A 15184-nucleotide genomic window follows, 5' to 3' on the forward strand; every position below is an offset into this window, starting at 1 on the left:
AAAATTTTCAAAAAAAAAAAAAAAAAGGAAGCCTATTCTATCACTTTGTTTCTACTCAGGTACGACTACATAACAATCATTTAAAACTCCATCCTTTAAAAATTTATGTATGTTTTATAATATACATAAGAGTAAACTAGTATTGGGATCTAATTTGTTCACAAAACCACAAATTACTGAATGGAGGCCCGCCCCAAAAGTGTATTACTGCATAGACAATCAAAACATTTGGAGGTCACTACTCAAGAAACAGGCAGTGTGGGGCGCCTGGGTGGCTCAGTGGGGTAAGCAGCCTCTGCCTTCAATTCAGGTCATGACCCCAGGGTCCTGGGATAGAGCCACGAAGCAGGATCCCAGCTTGTAGGGAGCTGGGAGACTATTTCTCCCTCTCCTGCTCCCCCTACTTGTGCTTACTTGCTCGCTCTTTCTGCCAAATAAATAAATAAAATCTTAAAATATATATATACAGGCAGTGTTTCTCACTGAGGGTGCCCACGAGTCTTCTGAGCACCTGTTTATTCATTTATTTTTAAAAAAGGTTTTTATTTGAGAGAGAGCATGAGGGGGGAAGGGCAGAGGGAGAGGGAGAAGCAGACTCCCCACAGAGCATGGAACCCAACGCGGGGCTCCATCCCAGGACCTGGAGATCATGACCTGAGTCAAAAGCAGGCACTCACCTGACTGAACCACTCAGGTCCCTCTCCTGAGCACCGTTTACAATGCTGTGTCCTGGACATAACCTCCAGGAATCTGATTAAGTCAGTATGGAGAGAGACCCTGATCGTGTATTTTTCATGCACACTCCGGGCTATTGTGATGCTAGGGGCTCACCGGCCCCAATTTTGCTGTAAGTTTAGACAACAGTAAGCCACATCTTTATAGAGCTATGTCTCCAGACTGTGCAGAATTGCTTTTCCTGAATGGAACTTTGGCATGATGCCATTGACTTGCACTGAAGGGCTCTGTAAGAACGGAATGGTCCTTTTAAATTCATGCCGGCACCTAGAATGAAGATGTAATTGATATGATATATGTAGAGGGCAGATCACGGAGCCTAGCACAGAGTGCATTTTCAATAACTGGTGGCTTCTTATTGTTATAATTCTGTTTTATGTATTAATTCTTCTTATGAGAGCACTTAAGAGCAAGTTCTCTCTCTTAGTATAGGGAAGAATTATGCTGTTCTTTATAACACAGCAATTTGACAGTCTGGTTCTTAGTTCAATTTATTTTGATACCTGGTTTAAATGGCTGTCATAGCTGACAAAATGTACCTCCCACGGATACTTAGATCTCAACAGAAGAAGTGACTCATTCGTTGGACTTACTAAATGATTATGCCTATTTTTTCCACCTCATTAGTTATTCTAAGCAATATGTGCATGCATGCGTGTGTGTGTGCGCGCGTGTGTGTGTGTTTACAACAAACACTCAACTGAGTGACGTTTGCATTGTTTTCTAGGGAGTTCGCAACCAAATCAGGGACTCTTAGCACCTAGGTAGAATTTTATGACATGCAAAAAAGCATCTAATTTTTCATACTGTTTTATAGTCTTACCCTTCTCAGCTACTTCTAAATAATGCTATTTTTTGGTTATTTCTGCATTCCTTTTATTGCTTGAGAGAGTCCTTGGAAGGCAGTGAGAGGAAGGAAGGGAGGAGAACGTGGCGAGGAGGAACATGGCAGAGCCTGGCCGAGAGCGGTCAAGGGGAGGCAGGAGGGACCTCCGCTTCCCACGGCGTCCTGGTGCCTTCATCAGAAGTCGGGGTCAGCTATCACACCCATATCACGGTCTTTCGCGGCTATTTTGCTTCCTCTCTCATGGATATTTATCCACTAATTCTATATTCATTATGTAAATACTACTAAATTAAGAAGCTCTTTTGTGGAGAATTATCGGTGGTTTTTGCTTATAAAGTAGTCTCCATTGTATCCTGAAAGGTTTGAGATGCGTGTCTTTAACTGCTTGGGGAAATTTCCAAGTGTTCAATTTAGACAATGACAGAAGATCAGTCCTTCGCCCATTTCTCTTGGATTCTTTCGTGAACCTAGAAAATTAATTTTAATTAGTCTTGAAGTTTTCATTGGCTGAATTTTCGTAGGCTAAACTAATTGTTACCATTCCAACTAGTGCAAATAGAATTTGGTGAGGACGGACAGTTTTGGTTTTTGAAAAGAAGTTTCTATTTTTAAATAGAAACAAATAGCAGCTTTTCATCTTATATGTCTACCTGCTGGTAACATTTAGCAAAAAAAAAAAAAAAAAAAAGATTTCCAAGTGCAATAATAATGGGTCTGAAATGAGTGTTTACATAATTTTTTAATAAATGAAAGCTACTCATTTTCTTTTCATCAATGCTTCACTGTTTTTAATGGCTTTTAATTTCTCATGCCTTTTTAGAAAGGCTGACTGCTTGATAATTTTCCTTTTTAAGTAGTACTTCAGCATTCAGAAACACCAGCCGGCTTTAGAGAGAGTATTCCCATAAGAGATATCCGTACGAACGCTTTTACAGTCAGTGGGCAAGTATTTTTAAGATGTTAATAACTTTGCTGATTTGGTCTCTCCTCAGGTTGCAGTTAAAGTTAATGGGGGGGAAACCCCCAAACACTCATACACTTTACATGACAACCAAATAGTATGAAGGCACGGTGGACGGGTGAAACGGGTTTAACAATGGTCCGCTCTCTCGCGGACGATGAAAAGTGAAGTTTCATGAGAAATGTATTCTTGGACTCTTTTAATAATTGATAATGTCAGTAAGGAAAAATGACTTGTACAATGCCGGTTTTATTGGCATTCTTCTAAACACAATTCTCTACCTGCTTCTCTGGGCACGTCTACCGTACAAGGATAATTGATGACATTGAGGTAATAATAAAGATTGGGAAAAAACCCTACTATCTACTTATTACAGACAAAGCCCCATGTTATGTGATTTAGATTTGTCATCTCACTAAACACTCTGACCAACCACCGGGGACAATGGTGTTATCCCTAGTTTATAGAATTTATGGATTCTCAAAAAGATTTTTAAAAATGCCCAAGATCTTCTTGCACTCAACATAGTTGGTGTCTCTGTTCTGCTTGAAAAACCCTCTTTCTTGGGTCCAATCATGCTTCCTCTTGGGCTCTCAGTTTCCCTTCGGTCATTTCTCCTTCTCCTCCTAACCTCTCAATGTTGGTCCCGTAGATTCTCAGGGCCCTTGAGTTTGAAGCTTGATCTGTTCTCTCTCTTTCAACTCAGTCTTCAGCATAAAATGTTATCTAGATATATATGATTCCTCTCTATGGTTTATCACCATCCCAGACTAGTCTGACGAGTTCCTGTCCTATCTCTTACTGCCTACTTGACACCTCCACTTGGCTCTCTTACAGACAACTAACGCTCAACATGTACAAATCTGAACACTTGATTTCTCCCTGAAACTATTTCTCTCTAAGTTTCTCCATCTCGATAAATGACATCACCATCCATCCAGAGGGACCACTCAGAAGCATTTCTGATTTCTTTCTCCTACCTTCAAATCCAATACATGACCTGGTCCCATAACTTGTTCCTCCAGGATAAAGCTCAAAGCCAGCCCTTTCTTTTCATATCCTTGGTCCCTGGGCGTTTGCCAACACGCCAGCCCTGCACTAACACAGTAGTCTGTACTTCCTGCTTCCTCCTCTCTCCAAATCTATTCCCCATATAGTATTTTAAGTTGTTTTTAAAATGTAAATGGGGGGAGCACAGAGGATTTTAGGATTAGAGGATTTTGTATACGATCCTCTAGTGCTGGATTCATGTCATTCTATGCGCTTCAGATCTGTACCTTGTCAAAACCCATCAGATCTACAACCCCAAGAGTGAACTCTAATGTAAACTGTGAACTCGGGGTGGTGATGTGTCACTTACGGTCATTGCTTGTAACAAATGAGCTGCTCTGGTGGAGGCTATCAATGGGCCATGGGTATTTAGGAAAAGTATCTTCTGCTCAGTTTTGCTGTGAACCTAAAACTACTCTAAAAAAATTTTTTTTAAAAAAGATTTATTCATTTATTTTAGAGAGAGAAAGCATGTGCAAACAGGGGGAGAGGCAGAGGAAGAGGGAGAGACAGAATCTCAAGCACATTCCCTGCTGAGTGCAGAGCCTGATGCAGGGTTTGCTCTCACAACGCTAAGACCATGACCTGAGCTGAAATCAACAACCAGAGGCTCAACTGACTCTGAGCCACACAGGCGCCCCCAAAGTAAAGTATCTTTTAAAAAGTAAACTGGATGATACCACTTGCAATCTTCTAGTGGCTTACAATTTGTTTTTATAAAATAAAATCAAGGTGACTTTTCATGGCGGACAAAACCCCATCTCTCTCAGCCCCAGCTACGCCAGTCTAGAACTTTCCACCCATGCGAGCTCCTTCTCCTCTCTGTGAACATGCCACTCAAGCCTCCCGGCCTCGCCTTTGCTCCATCCTCTGTCTGGATGTCCTCTCCCTGTTTCCTTCTTTTTTTCTCAAATCTCAGCTGAAGCGAGGCCATCTCAGAGGGCCTGCCTGAACTCTGTATCTAAATGAGAGCTCTACCTCCATTTCTTCTCAAAATGTCCTCTTTTATTTTCTTCACGGGACTTTTCTCCATGGGAAATGACATCTTTACTAGTTTACCTGTTTATTATCATTCCATCCCACAAAGCTCTAAATTCTACTGAGGGCAAGGGCGATGTCTGTTCTCATTTAGCCACTGTAGACCTGACGTCTGGTACAAAGTAGGCAATCAGTAAATATTTGGTGAATGAGTGAATGAAGTGCATCTGGCTAGCCAGCGGTAAACGTAGGATTCAAACCCAGAACTGTGTGCTTTGGAACTGTGTTCTCTACCATTACGTTGTGAAAAAAACTAATTTGTCTTTGGTGGCATTGTAGTGTGAAAGGAATTTTACTATAAAAATCTAAAATTCTTCTGACATGGGATAATCCATATGATGACCCTTCTGTGACAACAGAGGGCTCGGTTGGCCTTTATCCTCTGAATGAACAGTGCTGCCGGATAACACGAAACACGCGATATTTGGCATTTTGTTTACTAAGATGCCCAGGGTCCCCTACTGTGGTTCTTTCAACTTGATCAAATATTCTGTGAAATCTGATAAAAATGACTTCGGGAAAGTTACTTAACCTCTTCCGACCGCTGGTTCTTCATCTATAAAATAATGGAACAGCGACTTCATGGGATTGCTCAGGAGGACTAAAGGAAATCATAGATGAAATGTCCTCACCATGGGGTCAGTCTAAGGTGAACAAAAACATCTGTGGTTCTTTCTTCCTTTTTCTTTTTTTTTTTTAAGACTTAATTATTCACTTGACTGAAAAACTCTGATAATCCTACTTTAAGGGTAACTAACCAGGGTTCCTTTTTTAAGCGATTTCTAAGCTCTGGCACGGTTCAGATGCACTGGATTGATACGCCAAGTCATCAAAGACTAATGATACAGGGAGAAGACAGGCAGGAGGGCTGTCCCTGCAGGGGACCTTGGAAATCCGCAGGCAGCCTCTAAATCCGGACCAACCAGATTCTCCATCTCCCCTGAGTTCACATTTATCCCACAGGCAGCAACTGCCCGGGGTTTGAAGTTCGTACTGTTCCTACAATTTGTGTTTGGCTCCGAAGTTTACATTCTCCACCAAGGCACAGCTTTGTGTGAAAAATAAGAAGAAAATTTTCTTTGACAAGAAAAACAGGGCAACATACCTGCTCTTTGCTAAGTTACTTTTCAAGAGAAGTTTGATTCTGGTCATTGATTCTGCCCGGAAGAACAATAATAACAAAATAAAGCACAGACTGATATTTAGGGATGGGAAATTGTCCTTTTTTTTTTTCTTTTGCCTTAGAGGACATTGCTGTCCAGGATTTGACAAGTGTCCTACTTCATGTACTTAATGGAAGTCGTAGGTCCCATTTTTCTTGAGATCAGTTGGAAATGGATCCTATTTCTTTCTTAGGAAAAAAATATCGGAATTTCTTTTCTAGCTCTCAGGTTTGGGATGTTACCGTGACAAAACCAGACAAGCTGGCAGAAGAAGCCACAGAGTTTTTAGAGAATGTGGAAATGTAAAAAAATGGAATTGCACGGATTTAAAAATTTTAAATTTGTAATTGAACTATAGCTGACATGTAAAATCAGGTCCGTTTCCATGTACAACATGGGTGACCGACAATTCACCACCCTTAGTGTGTTACAATGTCATTGACTACACTCCCCATGCTGTACTTTCCACCCGCATGACTTAATGATTTTATAATTGGAAGTTTCTACCTTTTAACACTCCTTCCCCATCTTGGTCAATCCCCCCACACTCTCCCCTTCAGCTTCCACCAATTTGTTCTCTGAATTTATGGGTCTTTTTCTCTCTTTGTTGTCATTGTTGGTGTTTGTCCTTTGGTTTTGTTTTTTTGGATTTCACAGGGAAGGGGAATCATATGCTATCTGTCTTTTTCTGGCTTATTTCACTTAGCATAACACCCTCTAGGTCCACCCATGTCATTGCAAATGGCAAGATCTCATTCCTTCTTATGGCTGAGTAATATTCCTACTGTACATATACTGTGTTTCCTATATCCAGTTATCTGTGGATGGACACTCGAGCCGCTTCCGTATTTTGGCAATTGTAAATTATGATGTAGTAAGCATCAGGGTGCCAACTATCTTTCCAAATTGGTGTTTAAATTTTCTTCAGATCAATATCTAGAAGAGGAATTACTGAATTGTATGGTACTTCTATTTATATTTTTTGAGGAAACTTTACACTGCTTTCCTGTGGCTGGATAGATTCCTTGTGCCTTTTAATGCCAGAAAAATTAAACAGACATTTTGCTGAGTATTTATTTGTTTTGGAGAAGAAAAACTTAGACCTAAGTACTACAAATCTGAAGATTTATCATAATTATATTATTTCTTGCAACTCACCCTGAGGCCTTATATTGCTGGAGACACACACACACAAAGAAAACTGTAGAATTAATGGAACCTTACCTGCCCTTGATGACTGGACCTTGGGCAAAAGGGAATGGCCAAGGAAATAGTCTGACAACATCCTAGGGGGAAATTATGGTGCTTCTGATGTCTCTTAGGAATTGGCTTTAATATTTATTTACTTACTGTTCAAGGTAATCAGTTTAATTTTTTTCATTTATAATTTCAGTGAAGTTTATTCCAAAGAAAATTGTATCAAGACACTTTGTTCTTTCCTTCACATGAGTTTAGTGTCTACAAGGAATATTTTATTAAATTCAAACTTTCTTCCTCAGGGTAACCCTGTCTTTACATTTCATTTCTCGGTTCTGGGCTCCATTCGATTTTTACTCACAGAATTAAATCTGAGGGAGTCATTGTTCAGCTTCGTACAGTATTTCCAAATATCTCAGAAAGACAATTAAGATCATTTTCTCCTACTTTTTAACAAAGTGTGCTTAGGGGTTTTGCAGTAAAAGTGAGCTTTCCTTTTTCAACATTTTTGGAATAGGAAGACACGTGGGATGCCATCTGCTCCGTCTAGCTCCCTCCAGTTCCCATGGGGGTCAGAACCAATCCTGCCCCCACCACGTGTACTCTACCATCCCCAGCCGCACTATGTTACACACTGGAATAAAATGTTTCTTGGCCTGCCTTCACAAAACTGAAAGGTTATGCCAGTCTCATTTTTCCAGCCCATGTACATTTACACCCTTCTGGTGACAGGGAAAACCCCACAATGGGACTGGAATACGTAACGTGGGAATTGGTGAAAATGCTTACCTTTACAATTATTTACACCAATAAAATAGCCCTCGGAAGACTTTGCCAGTGATCAATGACAAGTTCATGTTTTGGGGTGGCATTTCAAGAACACACATCTAGGAGTAGACTCAAAGAGAAGGCATTTTGTTGTTTTGGGTGTCATTTCCATAACAGAGCACTTCAGAATGATGCTTTTTGGTAGAAGACTTGGAAATACACCCCCACAACTTAGGATATTTTATTATGAAATTTTAAAAGCCGCCATCTAGTTTTAAGTTGTCTAGTTTCATCCTCCCATCAAAGTATAGGAAACTGTAAAGCAGAGGAAGTAGAAAGAGCTCGCACTGATGTCACTGCGGCGTCCTTTGGTTTCTTTGAGTCATGGGGGCCAGGAAAATTGATTTGTGATGAATTTGTGTTTCTAGAGGATAATGCCTAGAAATACCACGAGGTCCTCATGTATTGTGACTGTTGGAAACCGCCTTTCCTAAAATAAGAAATATTTAGACTCATATGATGATGTGTTTCCCAATGATTTAGGCAGCCTGGGCTTTTCAGGGTGATTTGCCTAAATAGCATGCATTTAAACTGATTGCAGTCATTGGGTAAATTATTCACTGTGGTCCAGGACTAAGATTTCTCTCCCTCCATTGACTCAATTCTTGGATTCCACGTAAAGTTACTTAGTGAAAGTCATTGTTTATAAAAAGGATGAGGCTGAAAGTATGATTCAAAAATGCTAACACGTAGGAGTTGGGAGTAAAGTCTATAGTGGCCGGGCATCTCTAGGCTCCACTGATTTTGAATTAATATTCAGAATACTCTCACAGTTCTCCTTCGCTTCATTTTATGCCTTGAATATTCCCATATAACACCTAGACGTTTTCACATTATGTGTTCAATCATGTTCCCCTTGTCGAATTAGTTTGCCAAATTGCTTTCTGATCAGGATTCTTCAGGAGAGCAGGCTTTCTCCCTTGCGTGGCCAGAGCTATTCCTTATAGCATTTTGCAGTCATGAACACAGAGACCCATGGATGGCGTGATTGAATAAATACTTGGAACTCTTTGAGTTCAATGGTCTGTGTAGATATGTATAATACATTTAAGGACCAGGACAGGTGGTTGCATTAAGAATGTTTATGGCAGGTCAGAGGAAAATACTGGGAACCATGCATTTTCTGCCTTTGCTTAATATACTAATTAATAGTATATTTCTTTATGAATATAGTCTTTAAATCAAAGACTTCTATGAGTTCTGGATAGATCCAATGCAAAGATTTTCAAGACCCTTTTGATAGATTTCTGCCTAATCAGAATAGGGTCATATCTGTGTATTTTTGTACATTATACTATCCCAGGAAGAAATTCAAGAGTAAGGGGGAAAATTTCAAGGCTTCTTTGTCTAGGTTCTTTGTTCCTAAAAGGCTTAAAAGACTTGAAAGGCTACTATCATCCTAACTGTCTCATTACCAGTTGGAAATTATGAGATAAACCTACAGGCATGAGCTCACATATACGGGTGGGTGGGGCTTTTTCTTGAGTTAGTACTTTATGCTGGTGTATGTGCAATTCAACTTCAATTTAACACCCTTCCTCTAATTTCCCTGTCAAAATGCAGCACGATTTAGAATTGAAAAATATTAAATATAGGTAGGAAAGCACTAGAAGTTATGAAAGATGCTACAGGACCATAAGGTACTGTGATTTCATCTAATGAGAGAACATCTTAGTTTCAAAACTATTTCGCAATCAATGTTCTACACTAACAGATAAAACAGTGGTTGACCCAGAGGCTACATGCAAACAGAAATAACAAAACGTACAGTGAACGCTCTCCCTTCATTTGTTTCCTTAGCAAATAGAATTTGATTGCCGAGTTCTTCACGGAACGATGAGTCTTTTTGTGTTTTATGTCTATCTATAGACACAGATATCTGTCCCTCTGCCATGGAGATGTTGTCTTATATGAGAATCGTATTTCAGCAAACATAATTAAACCATCACAAACACAGTCTTCCATTAGTCGGATGCATGTGAAAGTATTTCACATTCTGCTGGGGGAAAAGACAACTAAATATTTCGTGGGCGTCTCTTGATCACATTGTTTATTTCTCAACATTTTAAAGAGATAGTTAATTTTCCCCGACAGCTATTTTTGTCAACGTGTTAGAGTAATAGATATTAAGGGCAAAATTTGCATGGGATGCCAAAAGCTGGTATTTTCCTGGAATGATGCGTACTGTGTGCATTAAAATAAATCTCACACGGTTCCCCAGAAAATGTCCTTGGCATTTAGTGTGTTCTTTAAAGCTATATTCTGGTAATGTTCTGCATCTGAGGTTTCGAGGAGGGGGAGAAATCATATTTTGATTGGTGTGGTTCAATAGACATTTGGGTTTCATGCAAAAAAATTAAAAGGGGACACTAGAGGGCGCTGTTTGATCTTCTTTTTTTCCCCTCTGTTGTGTCGCAGATACCAGTGCATGGGGCACTGAAAAATGCCATCGTGTTCTCCAAACCAGGGCCAAATTACAATGAAATACAGGGTACAGAAATCCCCTGAGTTCCAGGAGAGAGGCTGGAAGCTTCAGCATCGGGTAGATGCTAAATTAATTCAGAAATAGTAAACAAGTAATTCTTTATTACCCTAAACCTGCATGAGTATCATCTTTGGATAATTACTAAATTCCTTTGGTTGAAAGAAAGATTTCAAGCTCCCACTAAATGTCAAATGGTACTAAAAATAGCTAGAATATTAGACAATGTAAAACAATTAATGCTCTCAAGTTTTGCGCTACTTTGAGTAGCTCACATACCTACCACTGGTTAAGAAACTAATTATAGAATTCCCAATTGTCAGAAATGCCAGACCCCAAGATGTTGTTTCTTTTGATAGCAAATACCAAGCTAATAAGATTCCCAATTAACTTCCTTTTAACCTTTGCTAAGCAAGTGACTTTTCTTTTCCCCCCACTTCCTTGAGGCAAATCTTTCTGAATGACAGGAAAAGGCAATGTTCAGGAGTGAATCTAAATATATACTGTCGTATGATTTACAATTGTATAGTCTCACTTTCTAACATAACAATATTGAAAAGAAGCTTCATATTCTCCCATTACAGAAGGAAAGTTAAGGCATCACGCTGTGGAGGGATTTGTTTCAAGTGCAGAATTGGTGGAAGGGTCAAGATCATCTTCTGATTCTGCCTTCCAGATAGTCAGATGAAGTGTCTGTTTGGTTTTAGTTCTGTAAAAATATTTCCCTTGAATACAGATAGGAGTGACTGCCTCAATGATCACGTGACTGCTATCCCTGTGATTTCTAGTTCTTCTGTCCTCTGGCTCACCAGAAGCTTGTTCTTCGCTGCTCTCAGTGAGTTACAGCCACAAAACTGCTACGGACAAGGAAATGGGAACAGAAGTGACATGGTATCCCTTCCAGGATGTGAGTCTCCGCCTTTTCTCCCCCTGCCTAGGTGAGCCCTAAAGCCTGGTGTTGACCTGGCAGCATCAGGAGACAACGAAGTCTCAAGAGATAACAAGTGTTGGCGAGGATATGGAGAAAAGGGAACAGGGCAGGGGGGAATGTAACTTGGGGCCGCAGCCATGGAAAACAGTACAGAGGTTCCTCAAAAAACTAAAGGTAGGACTAGCGTACAATCCAGCAATTCCTCTTCTGGGTAATCATGCAAAAGAGACAAACCACTAACTTGGAAAGTTAACGGAGAGCCCAGGTTCACTGCAGTGTTACTTACAATAGCCAACCTACAGAAACAACCTGAGTCCCTCGATGGACAAACGGATCAAGAACTGCTGATACACATATACACATGAGCGCGCACACACACACACACACACACACACACACACACTCCCTCTCTCTCTTATTCAGCCACAGAATAAAGAAGGAAATCTTGCCATTTGCTACATCATGGATGGACCTGGAGGGCGTTAAGCTAAGTGAAATAAGTCAAAGGAAGAAAATTCCTGCATAATCTCACTTAGACATAGATTCTTAAGAAAAAGTGAAAAGAAAGAGAGTTCACAGATATGGAGACTTGCCAGAAGTGGGCGGGGGGCAGTGGACAACATGAGTGATGGAGTCAAAGTGTACAAGTTTCCAGTTAGCGAATAAGCAAGTCTTGAGGATGTGATGGAGAGCACGGCCACTATAGTTAATAATACTGTGTTGCATATTTGAAAGTCAGTAAAGAGAGATCTTGAAAATTTCTTATCACAAGAAAAAATATTTGTAACTATGCAAGGTAACAGATGTTAACTAGACTTATTGTGGTGATCATTTCATAGGACCAAAGCCCACTGGCATAGGCAAGAAAGAATCCTTAGTGGGTTTTTAAAAAAGATTTTATTTATCCATTTGAGAGAGAGAGAGAGTGCACAAGTTGGGGAGAGGCAGAGGGAAAGGGATAAGCAGACTCCCCACTGAGCAAGGAGCCCGATGTGGGACTCGATCCCAGGGCCCTGGGATGACGACCTGCGTCGAAGGCAGACGCTTAACCATCTGAGTCAGCCAGGCACCCCAGAAATCTTAGTGTTTAAGCCACTGAGATTCTGAGGTGTTCTGTTACAGCACCACAACCCAGCTTCTCCTAATGATAGACGTGCCTGGATGTCAACCAAAGGCCAAGAATAAAATTGTGGCAGGAACAGTTTTAATTAGAAGAGTTAAAAAAAAAAAAAAAAAAGCTAAAGCCCAACAAATTATAGTCTTTCATTCAGAACTTTCTAATGACTTTGATAAGAAAATCAATAAAAGCAAGTTATTAAATATGAAAACACTTCCTCCTTATGTGTTTTTAGCTGAGACCCATCTCAGGGAATCAAATAAAAGAATCAATGAGACATTCTTGTGTTCAATTCAGAATCTGATTGTGAACACCTGAACCATCAACTGCATCAACAAGACAGTTTTTCATGTGAAAATAGGACATGCAGGGGACATCGATTTCTCTCTTGGTGAGGAAGCCACGTTGTGTCTCACTTGCAAGAGACATTTGAGTTCCCTCCCAATGCTCAGCATTTCTCCACATCTCAAAATGTCCAAGCTAACGTAGACACATCTTTTTCTCCAACACCAGCTGCTCTCTAAGCCACCACATGTAACCGGCAAGACAAGCTAGAACTTGTTAATCCTCCCAGAAGATGGGAGGTCAAAGCATCCTGGCACAGACTCCATCTACACTCCAACTTCTTCAGCCCAGCTCCAGTGTGACGTGGTACCCGTTACACACAAGACAACACCAATCATATCCACACCCACAGGCAAGGACATGAGGATTTATGCTCAGCTTTTCACAGAGTTCCCAGAAAAATGCAAAAATACCATCTGCTTAAATCCAAACATCTTCAAAATAAACTCCAAGTGGGTTTTTGTTTTGAACCTGAAAAAGAGAGGCAGTCCACGGACTGTGTTCAGCAGGGCCCTGGTTTGTACTATGTACAAAAGACGATGCTCCCTGATTCTCTGCCACCCTACATGTTCATGTCCTAATGCTCTGTAAGGACACATGAGAAAACACATTCAAGTTCTGGGCAGTGGGGGTCTACGTGGCCCAACAGCTGCTGCTTTTATGAAATCAGACCACGCAATGTAATATGCAAAGCTTAACATCATAAGAATGATACCAGTCACCAAGTACTGAGAGTACTTGAACATGAAGTTTATTTAAGCATAAAACACATTAAAAATTATTTGGTTGATTTGTCAGAGAGAAGGGTCTGGGTGTGGGATGGGAGGTGGGGTTCCCCAGGTCTGCAAACAGTATCCCGAGTGGCCAAGCTGCCGTGGCAAGGTGGAGGGACACAAGGGTAGTGAAGGAGCTCATCAGAAACAGGAGTGAGCAGCACATGCGTATCATAGATCAGACACTTCCAAACATCAGAAAGATTCCTTAGAGAGAGTCAGACCTTCCAGTAAATGCTTCTTGAGATTGCTCTGACAGGCCCTTTCTTGATAAAAAACTGTGATCCAGAAATAGCACCGGCTTGAGAGATTTTTCTGATTAGACTTCTGGTCAGACTTCCCTAACCAGAGGTGTTTGTTTGTTTTTTCTTTATTGGTTTTTCATGGGAACCAAAGTTTCCAGCGACAACAGTTTGGACATTTTGGGGAAGATACCTGCTTTCCGCAACTGACTTTTGGAAGCCCCACTGCGTACTCTGAAAGAGGAGGTGGGCATTTCACACATTTCTGGGACTCTGACTGTTGGAGGCAGGTGGTATCGCTTTGAGATGCTGGACACTTTCAATCAGGCTTTGACTTAAGGGCACACACATTTTATCCTACAGGGGGTTGAAGTAAGTAAATTACAGTACTTTATATAGCAACCTTGAGTTAATTATGAGGTCGTGCCTGATTTATAGACAAAATGCCATAGTGAAATCTGGGTCATGATGAGAAGCAGCGTCCAAACTTGAAGTTCAATAGAAGAATTAGAGGCTGTGAACAGAGAGGAACATAGTAAGTCCTATGAAGAGAGATAGTTCTTTGATAGGAATCAGAAATCTGTGGTGCTCAGCTAAATGAATGAACCCACTCTCTTCATTGCCAAGAACTCACTTTCTCCAAATGGTGCTGACCAAGGCAGGAAAGAAGCAGAATTAACTCGACCTTTAGCAAAGTCCTGCTAACCTCAGGGAAACCCATGTGCTAAGGCAACTGCAAGAAATCTTGGTTTGTTGGATCAACCATCCCAGTCCCAGTCCCAGCCCAGGTAGACTTGGTGACCAGATTTAAGGCCAATATTTGGTCCTGAAATAGAGCTCACCAAGATGGTGCTAGAATTCATTGGCATTCCCCTCATGTCTCCATCTTGATTTCTGGAATTTTCATAAGCCAGTTGCTGACTGAGTGGGCTTCCCGTGTGAGCATCCCCTCCTCAGGGGAAAGGGCTCCCCATGCCCAGCCGCCTGCCCAGGACAGGGCATGCATCTACCTCTACAGCTCTTGCCGTCCTCCTGCAGGGTCCCCGTCACACAGCTGCACAGAGGCCCGTCGACTCGGCTTGTGCAAATCTGCTCACACCCTCCGTTGTCCTCACACCAGTCCAGCCCTAAAAAAGAGCAGCTGGTCAGTTCAAATCTTGGATGTGGATCTTGGGGCAAAGCTTTAAACAGAGGACAGCAAGAAGAAAATCACAGTGCCACTGTGGCACTTTCGGAGCCAATGAAAAGGTTTCACTGTGGGGTCCTCCACTTTTGGTCGGTCACCAGCTTCACGTTGTAGTGGAACCGCACCCAAGAGTTAGTCTGAGCCTTTAAATCCCATTGTTTTAATAATTTATCATGTGTTTTGGGGGACATACATACTTTTTCTCCTAATAGGTCCCACTGAAATGATCTGTTCTTTAGGTTCTTTGGTATAATCCGTGGCAATCCTAGAATTTTGTGGGCAAGTCTGA

General features: G+C 41.0%; 1 protein-coding gene across 1 annotated transcript in view; it reads right to left on the minus strand.

The window, feature by feature from the left end:
• Positions 1-13423: 13423 nt before the first annotated feature.
• TECTA (tectorin alpha) overlaps positions 13424-15184 on the minus strand; it is a 68341-nt gene continuing 66580 nt past the window's right edge. The window contains exons 21-23 of the mRNA XM_059415153.1: positions 15093-15180; positions 14720-14836; positions 13424-14223 (exon numbers count right to left, since the gene is read on the minus strand). Coding sequence (XP_059271136.1) covers positions 14123-14223; positions 14720-14836; positions 15093-15180 — 306 coding nt within the window. The 3' untranslated portion in view covers positions 13424-14122. The remainder of the gene's footprint in view (positions 14224-14719; positions 14837-15092; positions 15181-15184) is intronic.

Source organism: Mustela nigripes, chromosome 1, assembly GCF_022355385.1.
Source record: "Mustela nigripes isolate SB6536 chromosome 1, MUSNIG.SB6536, whole genome shotgun sequence".
Lineage (NCBI taxonomy): Eukaryota > Metazoa > Chordata > Mammalia > Carnivora > Mustelidae > Mustela > Mustela nigripes.